This window comes from Heloderma suspectum, chromosome 12 (genome assembly GCF_057233095.1).
Source record: "Heloderma suspectum isolate Gila_16-S chromosome 12, 16-S_ref, whole genome shotgun sequence".
Lineage (NCBI taxonomy): Eukaryota > Metazoa > Chordata > Lepidosauria > Squamata > Helodermatidae > Heloderma > Heloderma suspectum.
In genome coordinates this window covers 3844560-3863887 of record NC_139469.1, presented here as the reverse complement: position 1 = coordinate 3863887, position 19328 = coordinate 3844560, and the positions used below count along the sequence as shown (strand labels likewise).

General features: G+C 44.5%; 1 protein-coding gene across 2 annotated transcripts in view; it reads left to right on the top strand.

The window, feature by feature from the left end:
• The window catches only part of EPN2 (epsin 2), a 59949-nt gene that overhangs the window by 26508 nt on the left and 14113 nt on the right, over nucleotides 1–19328 (top strand). Inside the window, exons 6-8 of one of the 2 annotated variants that reach the window (XM_084818119.1) lie at nucleotides 15615–15791; nucleotides 16670–16762; nucleotides 18669–18884. In XM_084818119.1, coding sequence (XP_084674245.1) covers nucleotides 15615–15791; nucleotides 16670–16762; nucleotides 18669–18884 — 486 coding nt within the window. The remainder of the gene's footprint in view (nucleotides 1–15614; nucleotides 15792–16669; nucleotides 16763–18668; nucleotides 18885–19328) is intronic. The other variant, XM_084818120.1, reaches the window with a different exon arrangement.

The following is a 19328-nucleotide window of genomic DNA, read 5'->3' as shown; positions in this document are numbered from 1 at the left end:
TTATTCTGGTGGAACAGTGATGACTTATACAGAGCCTCTCTACTTATTGGTTACAGTTCTGGTCACTGCATCTTAAAAAGGATGGTGTAGAGCTGGAAACTGCATTAAAAGGCAATCAAAGTGATTAAGGAGCTGTAGCAACTCCCCTATGAGGAAAGGTCTCAATGTTTGGGGCTTTTTAGTGTAGAAAAAAGGTGCATAAGGGCAGGGGACACATGATCATAGGGCAGTATCCAATGGTAGTCCTACCCAGACTAGGCCCATTCACTTCAATGGGTCTACTCTGTTTAGGAGTACCATTAAGTACTGCCCATAAAGCTGGAAGGGGCCATTGAGTCCAATCCTCTGCTCAGTGCAGAAATCCAGTTTAAAGCAGCCGTGACAGATGGCTATTCAGTCTCTGCTTGAATACATCCAGTGACAGAGAACCCAGCACCTCCCTAGGCAGTTGGTTCCACTGTCTGACTGGTCTGACCATTAGGACATTTTTCTTGATGTTCATCCTCCCTCCTTGTAACGTAAGCCAGTCTTGAATGATAGAGAACAGATTGTGGCCCACTTCTGTTTGACAACCCTTTAGGTACTTGAAGAGCGTTACCATATTTCCCCTCAGTCTTCTCTTCTCAAGGCTCCATATTTCCTTATAGGACTTAGTTTCTAGTCCCCTGATCATCTTTCCTGCCCTTCTCTGAACTTGTTGCAATTCATCTGAATCCATCTTAAAGTATGGTGTCCAGAACTGGACATATGATTTGAAGTGAGGTCTGACCAGTGCAGAGTAGAGTGGAACTAGTACTTTCCGTGATTTTGAAACTATACTTCTATTGAGGCAACCTAAAATTGCTTTTGCCATTTTTGCAGCCACATCACACTGCTCACTCATATTCAGCTTGTGTTCGACTACAACTCCAGGATCCTTTTCACACTTACTATTGCTAAGCCAGGTATCTCCCATCTTATACCTGTGCTAGAGGTGTATAAAATTATGCATGGTGTGAAGGAAGCATAATGTGGATAGTTTTCTCCCTCTCTCATAATACCAGAACCCAGTGGAGTCATCCAATGAAGCTGCATGGTGGGAGATTCAGAAGAGATACAAGACTTCTTCACATAGTACATTTAGTGATGGCCACCAACTTAGATCCCTTTAAAAGGGGATTAGGCAAATCCATAGAGGATAAGACTATCCATGAATACTTGTCATGATGGCTATAGATTACCTGCAGGATCAGAGGCAGCATGCATTTTAATACCACTTGTGGGGGAACACAAGTGGAAGAAGGCTATTGCACTCATATCCTGCTTGTGGTCTTCCCATTGGCATGTGTTGGCCACTGTACAAGCAGAATACTGGGCTAGGTGGCTTTTGGGCAGATCCAGCAGTGGTCTTCTTATGTTCTCCTGATTGTTTGTCTTCCTTGAAAGAGTGCTTGGAATCCAGCTGGTAACTGTGCTCTGTTATACATGAAGCCACTATATTAAGTAATGACAGGCCTCTAAGTCAAGTTGCTATAATTAGCAGTGCTAGAGCAGCAAATTAGTTTGTTTTTAATACTGCCCATCATGAAAATAGATATATTTAAACAATTTAGTTGATGGGTGTGTGGGTGGGTATTTTTGGCAACCAACAATTATGTAGTGGAATGTAGTTTTAAATCTGTGTCAGTATCTAAGCCCTTGATAAAATAAATGGTTTTAGGATGCAAAGGGTCTTTCGAGATGATCATTTTTTTGGCGCATTAAATGTGCAGTTGTTACCGAACCATTGTCGGGTATCTAGACTTCTATCCTTCAGACAGCACTGCTATTATAAGGAGACAAAATATCAGTGAACTGGAATAAGGGTTCATCTTCCCCCACCTCACAAATGTAGCGACAGGAAATCATGCACCTGGTGTCAGATTGGCACTTGCTTGAGACTAGCGCTCAGAGCCTTTTATTATCTGGAAAGGCACACTGTTCTGAGTGTGTGTGCCTTTGGCCTCTCATGTGGTACAGTTCTTCCACTTCACGCAAGTTTGAATTTGACTGATTTGAGCTCCCCTGCTCAAATCAGTCCCTTAGAGAACAGGCTACGCTAGAATCAGTCTTAACTGATGTGTGCCACCTTTCAGCAGACACGGAAGAGCATTCAGATGTGCATCTCCCTCCCTCCCAGCTAAAGTGTGACATGGTCCCATGTGTGATATTTCTGAATATGCCATTCAGCCCAAATTAAATGCCTTTTGCTCCACTGGGGCGTGTGGGGGGCAAGCTGGAGAAAGCTGCCAAAGTAACTTAATGGTTGCTTTCTTTTTTTTAATGGCCTTTTTGAAATGCCATCCAGCTTTTAATTTGCTGCATTTTCAGAACTGTGAGATTGGAAGGAATTCTGCGTATATTTGGGAGTTACTCTCGGAATCTTGTCCCGTTGCCTCTCTGTTTTATTCACTACCCTTTTTGGACCTGTTTTTGTGTGTGCCGCCATTCTGTATTAAGAAGGCAAGTAATCCACCTGTGTTGTGGCAGGACCCCTTAATGTACAATTTGCTCCTTCCTCAGGTTGGACTTTGCTCCTCCCTCCTCACTGTTAAATTGCTCTTGAATTGGATTCGATTCTACAGGTGTGTTTAGGGCAATCCACTCTTAGTTACCCTGAGCACATCTTTTCTTTCCCCTTTTTAGAATGGAATTTTAAATGGATTGTTAATGTGATTTTACCCATGGTGCTAATTGGTTATTTTATCTCTGGTGCCAACTGACGAGCTCTAGAGGCTGTTGCTATATAAATAAAATTATTTAATCCCTGTAGAGTCCATATGCCATGAGGTGGGATCCTATGTACCTAAGGTATCCAATAGATTAGCTCATGTTTTATATAGATGATGACATGAAAGCCTTTTAGGAAAAAGGAATAAGTAAAAGAAACAGTTACCCATGAACATTTCCTGACGTGGTGAAGGAGTTCTGCTTACTCAATAGGAAAATTGAGCAGTTTTGCTTTGCAGTAGTTCTGCATCCTGTTTTATCTGTGGGTGTCAGCAGTAGATGTGTTAATGATGGGAACATAGGAAGCAGCCTTACACTGAGTCAGACCATGGGTCCATCTAGCCCAATATTGTCAACACTGACTGGCAAACACTTTCCAGGGTTTTAGACAGGATTCTTTCCCAGCCCTAGCTGGAGATGCAAGGGACTGAACCTGGGACCTTGTTCATGCAAAGCGGGGACTGTACCACGGGGCAACAGCCCTTCCCTAAATGGTGGAGGCAGATAGGGTGGTATTATCTTAGTAGTTTGCAGGATCGCTGCCTTAAGTATGGACAGATACTACCAAGGCATTGTGCAAGGCAATGCTGCATATTTTTTTTTTACTAAATTCACACACCAGACACATACAACACACCCTGAGTAACTGGGCACATTGTTGCAAAGACATGTGAATGTATGCAGAGTAATTTGCCAAAGACTTGTTAACTGGGAGTTGACATTCTTTCAGTGGTTCCCTTTCAGCATATAATAGTAGACTGGAATAGTAGCAAAACCCAGGGTTTGGTAAGTCTAAGCCTTATATCAAAGAGTCTAGGAATCAGGCAAAACTGCATCAGTGAGGGAGAATGTCTGGCATGGTTATTGTTAAAATGTTCAATACAGATCATAGAATCATAGACTAATAGGGTTGGAAGGGACCTATAAGGCTATCGAGTCCAACCCCCTGCTCAATGCAGGAATCCAAGTCAGAGCATCCCTGACAGATGGCTGCCCAGCCTCATCTTGAATGCCTCCAGTGTGGGAGAGCCCACCACCTCCCCAAGCAATTGGTTCCATTGTCATATTGCTCTAACAGGACGTTTTTCCTGATGTTCAGCTGGAATTTGGCTTCCTGTAACTTGAGCCCATGATTCTGTGTCCTGCGCTCTGGGATGATCGAGAAGAGATCCTGGCCTTCCTCTTTATGACATCCTTTCAAGTACTTGAAGAGTGCTATCCTATCTCCCCTCAGTCTTCTCTTCTCAAGGCTCAATGTGCCCAGTTCTTTTAGTCTCTCCTCATACGGCTTAGTTTCCAGTCCCCTGATCATCTTCGCTGCCCTCCTCTGAGCCCTCTCCAGTTTGTCTGCATCCTTCTTAAAGTGTGGCGCCCAGAACTGGACACAGTATTCGGGGTGAGGCCTAACCAGTGTTGAGTAGAGGGGAACTAGTACTTCACAGGATTTGGAAGCTATACTTCTATTAATGCAGCCCCAAATAGCATTTGCCTTTTTTGCAGCCACATCACATTGTTGGCTCATATTCAGCTTGTGATCTACAACAATTCCAGGATCCTTCTCGCTTGTAGTATTGTTCAGCCAAGTATCCCCCATCTTGTAACTGTGTATTTGGTTTCTTTTTCCTAGGTGCAGAACTTGGCATTTATCCCTGTTAAATTTCATTCTGTTGTTTTCAGCCCAGCGCTCCGGTCTATCAAGATCACTTTGAATTTTGTTTCTGTCTTCCAAGTTATTAGCTATCCTGCCCAATTTTGTGTCATCTGCAAATCTGATGAGCATTCGCTGCACCTCCTCATCCAAGTCACTAATAGAAATGTTGAAGAGCACTAGGCCCAGAACTTAGCCCTGCGGTACCCTGCTTGTTACTCTCCCCAGTTTGAGAAGATCCCATTGATAAGCACTCTTTGAGTCCAATTCTGTAGCTAGCTATGGATCCACCTGAGAGTTGTTTCACCTAGCCCACTTTTAGCTAGTTTGCTCAGCAGGATATCATGGGGCACTTTGTCGAAAGCTGTGCTGAAGTCGAGGTATATGATGTCTACAGCATTCCCACAGTCCACAAGGGAGGTTAGTTGATCAAAAAAATGAGATCAGATTTGTCTGGCAGGATTTGTTCTTGACAAATCCATGTTGGCTTTGAGTAATCACTGCATTGTTTTCAAGGTGCTTACAGATGGATTGCTTTGTAATCTGCTCCAGAATTTTCCCAGGGATTGCCATCAGACTGACTGGTCTGTAGTTCCCAGGTTCCTCCTTTTTACCCTTTTTGAAGATAGGGACATTAGCCCTCCTCCGGTCATCTGGCACTTCCCCCGTCCTCCATGATTTATCAAAGATAATAGACCGTGGTTCTGAGAGTTCTTCTGCCAGTTCCTTTATGACTCTAGGATGCAGTTCATCTGGCCCTGGAGATTTGAACTCATTCAAAGTCATTAGGTGTTCCTTGACCATACATCTATCAATCTCAAGCTGCAGTCCTGCCCCTTGAGCCTGTACTTGGCCTTTGCTGGGTGTGGGTGTGGGTCATAGACCCTCTTTTGGGAGGAGACTGAGCCGAAGTAGTAATTGAGCACTTCTGCCTTTTCCTTGTCATCTGTTTTCATTTTGCCATTCTTATTTCATAGTTGAACCACCATTTCTTTCCTCTGACTTTTACTATGCATGTATCTGAAGAAAGCCTTTTTGTTGCTTTTCGCATCCCTCGCTAACCTCAGCTCATTCTCAGGTTTAGTCTTCCTGTATTCTTCCTTTGTAGCTTGGCCTTCCTTCCACTTCCTATATGTGTCCTTTTTTGTTTTCAGGTCATCTCTAAGCTTTTTGTGAAACCACATTGGCTTTTTCTGTTGTCTTCCACCTTTTTTTCTTGTTGGAATTTTTCATAATTGTGCCTTTAGAATTAACTTTTTTAAAACTCGCACCCATCTTGGACTTCTTTTCTCATTAGAGTGGCTTGCCATGGGACCTTACTTATTGTTCTGAGTTTATTAAAATTGGTTTTCCTAAAATCCAGGGTACGTGTTTGGCTACACTCGGCTTTTGGTTCCTTTAGAACCAAGGACTCAAGTATAACGTGGTCACTTTCCCCCAGAGTTCCCGTAACTGCTACTTTATCCACTAAGGGCGCAATACTATGCACATTTAGACAGAAAAAAGTCCTACAATTCTTGGCATTCCGCAGTCAGCATGGCCAGCTGGGGAACGCTGGGAGTTGTAGGATGTTTTTTTCTGTGTAAACGTGCCTAGGATTGCACCCTAAGTCATCTTTGTTGGTTAGGATCAAGTCAAGGATAGCCGATCCTCTAGTTCCTTCCTCCACTTTCTGTAGGAGGAAGTTATCAGCGACACAAGTCAGGAATTTCTTGGAGGGACCATGTTTTGCAGAATTTGTCTCCCAATAAATATTGGGGAAATTGAAGTCCCCCATTACTATTATATCATGTTTCCTTGGAACATTGGCAATTTGCTTTTCAAAAGTTTCATCCTCGTCTTCTCCTTGATTGGGTGGGTGGTAGTGGACTCCGACCACCATGTTCCCTTTATTCTTTGCTCCACTTATTTTAACCCAGATGATCTTGATGGAACTATCAAGCTCATCCTCCTGTATTTCTATGCGGAGGTATGTATTTTTAACATATAATGCAACTCCACCTCCCTTTCTGTTCCTTCTGTTCTTTTTGAACAAGTTATATCCTTCAATTGCTGTATTCCTGTCATGGGAGTCATCCAACCAAGTTTCAGTTACACCTATCAAGTCATAATCCCCCCCCCCCCCCCAGTTAAGAGTTCAAGTTCGTTCTGTTTGTTTCCCATAGTCTGGGCATTAGTATGTAGACATCGAAGACCACGTGCTTTATAGTCTGGCTTTCTTCCTGCATTTTTTGGAAGACTATTATTGGGCGCTATTAGAGCTGTTCTTTCCATTGTGGTGCATGAGCCTTCGTCCACTGTTACCCCCACCTTTACATCTTCCTCCCCCATAGGATTCAGTTTAAAGCCCTCCTGATGAAGTTCTTCATGCTGTGGCCAAACACATTCTTCCCAGCCCTTGTGAGGTGCAACCGCTTGCCAGCAGTCCCATCTTCCAGAAAATATAGCCTGTGGTCCCAGAATCCAAATCTCTTGTGTCAGCACCACCTTCGTAGCCAGTCATTCACCCAGAGTATTTTTGTTTCCTTACTATCCCTCTTCTTACTACTGGAAGGATGGATGAGAAAACTGTCTGGGCCCCAAAGTTCTTAAGTTTCCTTCCCAAAGCTTCAAAGTCTGATGTGATTTCTTCATAGCTCTGCTTGGCGGTATCATTTGTTCCCACATGGATGAAAAGAAAGGGATAACCTGTCAGTGGGCTTTATGAGTGTAGGTGTCAGGGTGGACACTGAGCCCATAGAATCCCAGAGTAGTTCTGATTCGGAGGAAGAGCAGTCGCTCCTGGGAGAGGAGCACGCCCCTTTTTCCCAGGGCCCGCAGCTGACAGAGATTCCTCCCACCAACATTCCTAGATTAGAAAGCAGTCCAGGGAGTGACCCAGCACCGATAGCAGACTGGTTGGATGTGCGGCGCAGACGCAGAGAGCGGCGCCAAATGGAGAGCGCGGAAAGGAGGCGTAGTGCCTGGTTGGCGCTCAAAGAACGGTTGTGCCCAGAGGATCCAAGGGAAAAGGGGAGGGATTCTCCCTAGTCCTTATATTCAGGGGTCTGCCAGTAATTGCCTTTCAAACGGGGACCAACTGTTCCAACTTAGGGCATAGGGACGCTGCTGCTCAGATCTAGTTGCTACCTGTAGAGTTGTAAGTTGTAAAAGAAGAATAAAGCTTTGAAAAGAATCCCTTTGTCTGCGTCTGGACTGGGCTACTGGATTAGACTGAGAGAGCCCTCCAAGGAGCCCTTGACAGTAGGCAACCCTTCAGTCACATCTCTAACCTGTCCTCCTGGGAGACAGCATATCTGGCGAGTCCACAGGTCTTTGCGATATGCTTGGGTTTCAATCCCACGCAGCAAGAAGTCTCCCACAACTACTACTCTTCTCTCCTTCTTGTTGTAGACCGTGGTTTCATTGTCTCCGCTTGACTTTCAGCCTCTTGCTCGCTCTCATGCAGGTTCCCCTGTAATTCTTCCTCTGCAGGCTCTCCTCCAGTCTCATCCTCAAGTACCTGGAAATGGTTCCATAGTTCCACTGCTTCCACTGGTGCAGAGTGGCTTCTAGATCTTCTGCTCCTAACCGTCACCCTTTTCCAAGGAGTATCATTTTTCCTCGCCGCAGCATTTTCCTTTTCTGCCTCAGCTTGCTGTTGCGCTTCTAGTCTCCGTACTTTGCTTTGCTGCTGTAGTTCCACCGTTCTGTCTAAGAACTCTTCGTCTTCCCTTATTCCCTGGGGGGTAGCCACTCGCTGCTCCAGTCCTCTTACTTTTTCTTCCAGCAGCGTGATCAACTTGCACTTGTTGCAGGTGTAGGCCGTTGATCTCAGGCAGAAAACAAACATTGCACAGACGTTGCAGGTCACCACCTCTGGAGAGTCTTTTCCTTCCATGGTCTCTATTCCCTTTATGTTTCTAGCTTTCCGATTGTACTGGGATAGCCTGTGCTGTGTCATCTATTCACTGGAGGTTAACAACAGAGTCCTACTGATATGGAAGTGTGTGTTACAAGAAAAAGATTTTTTTTTTAAAAAAGTTAGGGGCCGTCCCCTTGACCTCCCTTGCCAAACTCCTGTTTGTTCGCCCTGATCACTTGCTCTCTGGGAGCTTGTTTGCTTGCATAGCCCCTGGACCAGCTGGAGCAGCTTCCTCTGCTCTGCTCATCTAGGAGACAGGAAACAGACTGAAACTCCCTGCCCACACAGCTTCTGGGAATACTCAGGCCATGCCCCTTCAATTCAGTTGGAGCTCTCAGGGGCACATGATGAGCACGTGGCAACTCAGAATGGAAAGTCTCCTCGGCTTACTCCAGCCCACTCACCACTTCGCCTTTGTCTGCTCTTCCGCTGCAACTCCACTGCCAAACTCCTTTTTGCTCTCCCTGTTTGCTCGCTCTGGTCGCTCACTCTCTGGGAGCTTGCTTGCATAGCCCCTGGACCAGATGTTACAGTTCCCATTGGAATAGTGACAAATTATTGTCTGTGTTGTATCAGATGGCTAACTTCATTTTACAAACTTAAAAAGAGACTTTAAAACCCTAGAACTAGGATGTGTCTGTTTGCTTTCCAGATGCTTGTTTCCTATGTGGGCAACAAGAAGTAGTTGACCAAGTGCCTAGACCAGAGCTGAGGAACATGTGGCCTTCCAGATGTTGTGGGACTACAACTCCCACCAACCCTCACTGTTTGCTTTGCTGGCCAGGGCTAATGGGAATTGCAGTCCAACCGCATCTGGAGTGCCACATGCTTCCCACCCCTGGCCTAGACTAGCGAAGGAAGAGTTGGTGCTGCCCCTGCAAATGTGTATCTAGACAGGTGTTCTGGCAGTCTGGAACCCTCATGGGAAATCTCCTGTATTGGAGAGATAGACAGAACCACCTGGTTCTGCTCTGGAAAATGTTCTGCGGACCCAGATTTTCCACAGTTTTTCCATGAATCTTGTGTGCTGCCCGTTACCCTTCCAGGATCCCCAGTTAAGTTTTCAAACTCCCTGAATTCTGTTGTTTTTTGAAGGGTGCTTCAGTGCAGTATGGTTTGCCACTTCTGGAAACAGGACAGCATCCAGGTCATTTCTGGTCCATTCAAAGACACATTCTCCCCCCACCCCGCCCCAAAGCTGGAAATGCAGATGGGCCTCTTAGATCTCTGCTACGTTCCTATCTCACACCATTCATTTTGCAGCTGTTCTTCTGATTATTAACCATGTCTTGCAGAGTCCTTTATGGTGCTTACCTTGTTCATCATTCTTGTGAATAAGTTATTACTATTTCTGTTCTGCATATGCGGGAACTCGTGTTCATTTAGGTACTGCAAAGAGCAGTCTGGTCTAGGTTATGCAAGGCACACCTTACACAGAAATTGAATATTGAGCTCCTTCCCCCCCTCCCCCGGTCATCAGTTGGCATTGTTGTTAATATTGTACATCTAACAATGTACCAAACTTAAAATTAGCCACTGCTCTCTCCTTGTGTAGTACTAGCATTAATTGTTCAGCTCCTGGATTGCCTGCCTTTCGTTGCGGGTAGTAAAATAAAGTCTTGGGGAATCCAAAAGGGGGAACACGGTTCTTGGTCTATAAAAGTTCTGTTGGAAGCTTCTTATTCTTAATAAAGGAAAGCAATATCTATTCTATGTATTTGTTGTTGTTGTTGTTGTTCAGTCGTTCAGTCGTGTCCGACTCTTCGTGACCCCATGGACCATAGCACGCCAGGCCTTCCTGTCCTGCGCTCTCTCCCGGAGCGTGCTCAACTTCATATTCATTGCATCCGTGATGCTATCTAGCCATCTCATCCTCTGCCGTCCCCTTCTCCTTTTGCCTTCAGTCTTTCCCAGCATCAGGGTCTTTTCCAGGGAGTTTTCTCTTTGCATTAGGTGGCCAAAATATTGGAGCTTCAGCTTCATTATCTGTCCTTCCAATGAGCACTCAGGGTTGATTTCCTTTAGGATGGACTGATTTGACCTCCTTGCAGTCCAGGGGACTCGTAAGAGTCTTCTCCAGCACCACAGTTCGAAAGCATCAATTCTTCGGCGCTCAGCCTTCCTTATAGTCCAGCTCTCACAGCCATACATTACTACTGGGAAAACCATAGCTTTGATTAGATGGACCTTTGTCGGCAAGGTGATGTCTCTGCTTCTTACTATGCTGTCTAGGTTGGCCATAGCTTTCCTCCCAAGGAGCAAGCGTCTTTTAATTTCATGGCTACAGTCACCGTCTGCGGTGATCTTGGAGCCCAAGAAAGTAAAATCTGTCACTGCTTCCATTTCTTCCCCTTCTATATGCCAGGAAGTGATAGGGCCAGATGCCATGATCTTAGTTTTTTTAATGTTGAGTTTCAAACCAGCTTTTGCACTCTCCTCTTTCACCCTCAACAAGAGGCTCTTGAGATCCTCTTCGCTTTCTGCCATTAGGGTGGTATCGTCTGCATATCGGAGGTTGTTGATAATTCTCCCGGCAATCTTAATTCCGATCTCTGATTCATCCAACCCGGCATTTCTCATGATGTACTCTGCATATAAGTTAAATAAGCAGGGTGACAATACGCAGCCTTGTCGTACTCCTTTCCCAATTTTGAACCACTCGGTTGTTCCATGTCTGGTTCTTACTGTTGCTTCTTGACCCTCGTACAGGTTTCTCAGGAGACAGGTAAGGTGGTCTGGTACTCCCATCACTTTAAGAATTTGCCACAGTTTGTTGTGATCCACACAATCAAAGGCTTTAGCGTAGTCAATGAAGCAGAAATAGACGTTTTTCTGGAATTCTCTTGCTTTCTCCATGATGCAGCGAATGTTGGCGATTTGATCTCTAGTTCCTCTGCCTCTTCTAAACCCAGCTTGTACTTCCGGTAGTTCTCGGTTCGCATACTGCTGAAGCCTAGCTTGTAGGATTTTGAGCATCACCTTGCTGGCATGTGAAATGAGCGCAATTGTGCGGTAGTTTGAACACTCTTTGGCGTTGCCCTTCTTTGGAATTGGAATGTAAACTGACCTTTTCCAGTCTTGTGGCCACTGTTGAGTGTTCCAGATTTGTTGGCATATTGAATGCAGCACTTTAACAGCATCATCTTTTAGGATTTTAAATAGCTCGGCTGGAATACTGTCATCTCCGCTAGCTTTGTTGTTACTAATGCTTCCTAAGGCCCACTTGACTTCACTCTCTAGGATGTCCGGCTCAAGTTCAGTGACCGCACTATCATGGCTATCAGGGACATTCAGATCTTTCCTGTATAGTTCTTCTGTGTATTCTTGCCACCTCTTCTTAATCTCATCTGCTTCTGTTAGGTCCCTGCCTTCTTTGTCCTTTATCATGCCCGTCTTTGCACAAAACGTTCCCTTGAGATCTCCAATTTTCTTGAAGAGATCTCTACTCTTTCCCATTCTATTGTTTTCCTCGATTTCTTTGCATTGTTCATTGAAGAAGGCCTTCTTGTCTCTCCTTGCTATTCTCTGGAACTCTGCATTCAGTTGGGTATATCTTCCCCTTTCTCCCTTGCTTTTCGCTTCCCTTCTTTCGTGAGCTACTTGTAAAGCCTCATCAGACAGCCACTTGGCTTTCTTGCATTTCTTTTTCTTTGGGACGGATTTCGTTGCTGCCTCCTGAACAATGTTACGGACCTCCGTCCATAGTTCCTCAGGCACTCTATCAGGTCTAATCCCTGAAATCTATTCCTCACCTCCACTGTATATTCATCAGGGATATGATTTAGGTCATACCTGAACGGTTTAGTGGTTTTCCCGACGTTCTTCAATTTAAGCCGAAATTTTGCAAGAAGCAGCTCATGATCTGAGCCACAGTCAGCTCCAGGTCTTGTTTTTACTGACTGTATGGAGCTTCTCCATCTTTGGCTGCAAAGGACATAATCAATCTGATTTCGATATTGACCATCTGGTGACGTCCATGTGTAGAGTCGCCTCTTGTGTTGTTGGAAAAGAGTGTTTGCTATGATCAGCATGTTCTCTTGGCAAAACTCTATTAGCTTTTGTCCTGCTTCATTTTGTACACCAAGGCCATGCCTGCCTGTTATCCCGGTGATTTCTTGACTTCCTACTTTAGCATTCCAATCCCCTATGATGAAGAGGACATCTTTTTTTGGTGTTAGTTCTAGAAGGTGTTGTAGGTCTTCATAGAACCGATCAACCTCAGCTTCTTCGGCCTCAGTGGTTGGGGCATAGACTTGAATTACTGTGATGTTGAATGGTTTGCCTTGGATTCGTACTGAGATCATTCTATCATTTTTAAGATTGTACCCCAGTACTGCTTTTCCCACCCTTTTGTTGACTATGAGTGCTACTCCATTTCTTCTAAGGGATTCTTGCCCACAATAGTAGATACGATGGTCACCTGAATTAAATTCGCCCATGCCTGTCCATTTGAGTTCGCTGATTCCCAAGATGTCGATGTTCAATCTTGCCATCTCATGTTTGACCACCTCCAGCTTACCTTGATTCATTGATCTGCCATTCCAGGTTCCTAAACAATATTGTTCTTTACAGCATCGGATTTTCTTTTCACCGCCAGACACATCCACAGCTGAGTGTCCTTTCGGCTTTGGCCCAGGCGCTTCACTCTTTCTGGCGCTACTTGGAAATACCCTCTGCTCTTCCCCAGTAGCATATTGGACACCTTCCGACCTGAGGGGCTCATCTTCCGGCGTCATCTCTTTTAGCCTTGTGATACGTTCCATGGGGTTTTCTTGGCAAGAATACTGGAGTGGGTTGCCATTTCCTTCTCCAGTGGACCACATTTTGTCAGAACTCTCTGCCATGACCTGTCCGTCTTGGGTGGCCCTGCACGGCATAGCTTATGGCTTCACTGAGTTACGCAAGCCCCTTCGCCACAACAAGGCAGTGATCCATGAAGGGGATTCTATGTATTAGATACAAGCAAAAACTTGTCACCCTGCACTATTAGCTGCAGCTGCGGTGTTTTCCCTCATTGGCTTCCAGCATTCATTAACATTAGCGATAACAGCCCCTTGTTCTAGTTTGCCAGCTACTTGGCTCCCAAAGAGAGTTTCTCAAGAAATTAGATTTATGTATCTGAACGCCGGTAAAAAGAGTGACTCAGAGCGGAACAGAGATTTTAAAGTCTTGGTTAGCTGGGCTGGCATTTTAGTTGAAATAAGGGACTTTTCAGAAGAAGGTATCGTGCTAAATGCCTCTACTTACTGTGTCTGCTCTGCTTTTGTTATCTGTCTCATAAAAGAGCAACTGTTCTGGAAGCTTCCATTTATGGCAGCCCCTGGCAATTAGCATTTCTTGCATAGAATCATTGATAAAAATGCAGTAGGAGGAGGAGGAAACGGGAACCCTGGGATGAGATTAGCTGTGTTCTCTTAAAAGCTTTTCAGTGTTTCCTGTCTTCTGGAAACAACAAAGGTTGGAACAAAAACCTTCCACCTGCTGATAAATGTGAGCTGATGGGTTGGCAGTTCAGAAATCGTGTTTGTGTTTTTTCAACAAAATACCTTTAAAATGATGACAACCTAGAATGTTTTTTTTTTTTTAATAGCTTTAATTTGGGATTTGGGTGGTGGTGGTGGTGGTGGTGGTGGTGGTGGTGGCGGCGGCGGCGGCGGCGGTAAATGCATTGAAAATAAGATTGGAGAAATGCTGTTTTAAGGTTTTGAATTCTGGGTTTCATTGTATTTATGCTGGTCTATGATCGTGATAAATCTTTGGCAGGGAAAAGGCCCAATCAATTAATTTATGACTGTGAGGCAGTGTGGCATATTGGTAGTCTTAGACTTAGCCATAACATTAATGGAGTCTTGGGGAGTAATCTTGGGGCAAGTTGTAAGCTCTCAGGCTTATGGAGAATCATTGTGGTGTGGGGGCCCTGAGCTCCTTCGAGACAGGGTGGGGGAAAATAAAATATAAGGGGTAGTATCCAATGGTAGCCCTACACAGAGTAGACCTGTTGAAGTGAATGGGCCTAGTCTGCATAGGATTACCATTGGATACTGCCCAAGGGGTTGGATTCATATCTAGTCATGGTTAAATTAGACAAATTGAAATCAGTAGGACAACTAATCAATAGTTAATCATAATGTTCTCAAGTCCCCTTGATTTCAGTAATTCTGCTCTAGGTATGACCAAATCTGAATCCAGCCCAAGAAATAAAGCCATTACCAGGGTGTCCTCCTGTTCTTGTTTTAACAGCACTAATTCCCTCCCCCCCACCTGCCGGTGACATATCCTTTTTTGATGCTAAACCAAACTGAATGTTGTATGGAACTTTGCATTTTAGGAACTGTATGTATACATACAGTGGCTGTCTTGAAACTCAGTTAATTTAATGCATAGCTATTAAAATATGAGAGCAAACAACATTTTTGTTTGGGTTGCTTGGTAGGTGTCAGTCCTTCTGCTGGAGCTTGCCTAAAATAGTTCTTGCTTCGTTGTTGTAAGACAGATGCACCGGCCAGGTGCTGCACATGGCTGATGGGGTTTGGGGAGCACATAATGAAACAGTACATGGGGAATAGTTAAGTGGTGGTACAGTGTGTCTGACTAGGACCAGGAAGAACCAGGTTCAAATCCGTCCTTAGACATGAAGCTCACTGGGTAATCTTGGGCTAGAACCAACTAAAAATGTCACAAAATAGTGACATTTTACCTCAAAGCGTTGCTGTAAGGATGAAAGGGTGGGGGAGAACTTTGCCCTGAATTCCTTGGAAGAAGAGTGGGATAAAAAACATAATATTGATCCCTTCCCTGGAGCCAGAATCCTTGGGCTAGCTAGGTGGCAGCCAGGGCCCTTTCGCCTAATACCCTTTCATCCTCGCAACAGCCCTGTGTGGTGCTGAGCAGCTAATATGCAAGGAGAGCAAGTGTCTTGGGGCCAAGGCTGAGTTGACATGATTCTAAACTTGACTGCATTGGGGAGAAAATAAAAATCCTTCAGATGAGGTTTTTCACTTCTTTGTAGCTGGTACCCTGCTCAATCAGTGTTCTGGATATTTTTTTCCCTTCCAAGTCCTCTCTTGCTACTGGTATCTATAGAGGAAGCTACCTATGAATGGAGTATCCTGAAGTAAATTCCTGTTACAGTCATTCCTTCCCCTTCTTAAAAAGTAATGTATAAACATCAGCCATACAGAGGACACAGTGCCAGGCTTCTGTAGCAACTTCAGAGTGCATTGGGATGTATTTTGCATTTACGTAATGGCTTCCTTTTGCTCAGGAAAGTGTGCTTTAATGTATAACTGGTGATTCTGTTTCCTTTTCCTGCAGGTGCCAAACCATCAGCCTCTGTCGATCCGTGGGGAGCGCCAGCAGCGTCCTCTGCTGCCCAACCTCTCCCAAAGAATGTAGACCCCTGGGCTCCTTCTCAGCCACCCTCTGTGGCAACAAAAGCTGCCATTGACCCCTGGGGACCAGCGCCAGCAAACAAGCCTATTTCTGCTTCTGGTAAGTGGCATGTTTGCGGCTCACTTTTCTGTTCCTTCTGGGGAAACCTGCTCTACTGCAGGCCATGCCTGTGTCTGAGCACCTGCCTGCTGGTGGTTCTTTCATTCTTTTTCCTTTGGAGATGGTTGGTTATTGCACACAATCTTTTATGCTCTTACGAATGCAGTATTTAGACAGATTAAAGTTTGTCAGGTAATGGGGCACTTTGTGTCCTGTGTATTTTATCTATTGCAAGATTCTGTTGCCACACTTGTTCTCATTTGGCCATCTGAAGTGAAGATACTTGTTCCCACTTGGAATGGAGCATGGTATGGAGGCCTATCATGCAGGTGTGCTGCTAAAGCTGAGCAGGTTTAGCTCTGTACCTTGTTTGGAGCACCAGAGAAGAAGGGCAGAGTTTAAATGAAATAAAGTAAATAAGTTCTCCAGTCTCTGTATGAGGAGTGAATTCTTCACTTCTGCTCCTTCTAAAGAGTTAACATTCCCAATTCTGATAGGAACACATCAGTTTCTGGTGGGACAGAAGTGTCTTTATCTCTTATTTATTTGTTACATTTATATCCACCTTTTCCTTCAAAGATGAGACATAAATGTTACAAATAATTAAGAAATAAAGGTGGCATACATGATCCTCCTCTCCATGTTATGCTCACAGCAAGCCTGTGAGGTAGGTTAGGCTGAGAGTCGGTGACTGGCCCAAAGTCACTCAGTGAGCTTCATGGCCGAGTGGGGACTTGGAGCCATGTCTCTCGAGTCCAGGTCCAACACGCTCATCACTACACCACACTGGCTCTCATCTCTTGCTTTACAGGTAACAGTCCCGGCCCTAGTGTAACTGAGAACCACTCATGGTAGGGCCTTATATTTTTGCCTTGCAGGTAGTAAGTCTTTTGACCTCTTCAGCAATTTGAATGGGACAATTAAAGATGACTTTTCTGAATTTGACAGCCTTCGAGCATCTAAAAAGCAAGGTATGTGTGAAATAAACATCCAACAAATACACAAAAAGGTGCGTGAACTTGATAGAGCTTTGGAATTTTTGGCTCCCATGGTCTCCTTTCCCCTTCCCCCAAAGTGTCTAAAAGATGCCGTGCAGATAATTGGTCTGAAGAATATTGAGAGCTAAATTCATTTTAAAAAAACAGTAAAAGACTAATATTTTTGGATTTAAAAGCATATTTTCTGAGCTGTGTTTTGAACTTCTTGTTCTTTGATCATTTTAAAGTCTTCATCATCTTAATCAAGACGTACCATTTATGCTGTCAGTCTAAAGCCTAGAGACACTTGAATTTATCGCAGTTGTGGTAAATTCAGCTGAGAATAATTGGGCAGAGGATGCTGCGGAAATTTGGCTTGTCAGTGCTTCACTTGAATAGAAATTCTGAGTTAAGATTTTAAATGTAGATATTTCAGATGCTGTCCGCTGGGAATGACTGCCGAGCAGGTGCCACTGAAATGGGCAGCCGCCACAGAAGACTAATGCTGTGCGTGGGTCTCATGAGTGTCACTGGTGGTTCCTCTGGAGCTCCCAGTGGATGGTGTTCAAAACCTTTTGCCCTCAGGGCATTTGGGCAGTTATTCTTCTCCCATTGCACCTTTCATAGAATAGAATCATAGAATCATTGGGTTGGAAGGGGCCTACAAGACCATTGAGTCCAACCCCCTGCTCAAGGCAAGGAAGCCTGATTCCCAGGCGGTCTCCCATCCAAATATTAACCAGGGCTGACCCTGTTTAGCTTCCGAGATCAGACGAGATCAGGCATCTGGCTGTTTGCAGTTACTGAGTGATGGGAATTCACTTGGAATATGGTTTTGTCAGTGTGCGGCGGTCTCTGTTGCCACCACAGATCTGAAATGCAACTTGCTCAAAGTGTGGTGGAACACAGGAAGCTGCCTTATACCAGATTTAGGTCCGATTTAGTTGTCCATTTCATCCAGTGTTGTCTACACTGAATAGCAACATAATTCTACAGCCTCAGACAGGGAGGGGTCTTTCCCCACCATGTGCCACCTGATTTGCTTAACTGGAGGTGCCAGGGATTGCTCCTGGGCCCTTCTGTGTGCTCTACCACTGAGCTGTGATCCCCCGCTCCTTTGTAGCTAAAGCTGAAAGGTCCACCATCTTTTGGACATTAATTGCAGTGGATTCCTACCACATGGTGACAGCAAAAAAATAAAAAAATGGACACTGAAAAAGGAGAGTATGTCTGTCTTCATCCTATGTATTTATAATGGTGTACTTTGCTAACAGTTTCTGTGATTGGCCAAAGGCAGGTCAAGTTCTTTTCTTTTTTTTCAAATAGTCAAGCCCTCTGATCATAGGGCATGGCTGAATGCAGATGTTTATAATGGCAATAGAATAGGGTGTGTGTATCCAAAATCTGATGCTTCTGAATGTCTTCTCCATAGAGACAATTAATCCGTGTCTGTTTCCAACAGCACTCTAAAGAAGGATACCAAGGTCAGTTTGTAGAAACTTTCTATTATCTTAACCATGCAATTGCAATTCTAGAGTCCTGAACATCTCCAAGATAGGTAGGACTCATGTCTGACCTGCTTTAGATGCAACACCTTTTAGTGGGCCCATTAAATGAAGTGATTTTGGGGGAAATAAAACGCGTGCGCGCGTGCGCACACACACAGTTTTGAGGTGCTCTAGTGGTAGAAAGCAATATCCCTGCTCCCTCTGTCAGGTTAATGTTTCAGTCCTAAATGCATTTACTTGGAAGCAAGCTCTGCTGGGTTCCAAGCATGTCTGCTAAGGATTGCAGTCCTTTAAAACAACAATAAAAAGAGGGATGAACAACACATCATGTTGAGTTTAAGTATATATTCTGACATGAAGGGAACATTAAAAAAAATCGTATCTTGTTTCAGCTGATTCAGGTTCCACTTTGTCAGCCCAGAACAGTGGTACGACCAGCCCCGACCTCTTTGAATCTCAGCCTGCAAACTCGACCTCGAGTAAACAGAGCACAGCTCGGAAAACCCCCGAGTCTTTCTTGGGCCCCAATGCTGCTCTGGTGAACCTGGATTCGTTGGTATCTAAACCACTTCAACCAGCACCTTCACTGAATCCTTTCTTGGCTCAAGGTACATCTTGGTATTGAGAGCAAATTTGCTGTTTGTTTGAAGGGGGAACAGCAGCTCTTAAACTGAGAAGATAAGGATTTGACAAGTTGGGGTAGACCAGTCAGTTCACTTAGCTCAACACCCCCCTACTCAGGGTTCCCCCAAAAGCATTTCTTATCAGCAGCTTGCTCTCCTTTGACCCAAATATAATTAATAACTAGGTTAGCATGGTTAACTTCTAAAACTGCATTGATCCCTAATTCTTTCAGTCTAATTAGTTCTTGCTTGTTCAGAAGGATGAGAGAGAAAATTCTAAGGACAGAGACACCAAACCCAAGAGATACAGGGAAAAGTATAGTGAAAAAAAGAGGGAAATGCTTTAATGCGTGATCCAGATAGGTGTGTGGAAAGAAAAATCACATCCTAATGTAAAACTTAACATTTCAAAAACAATGAAGAGTAGCA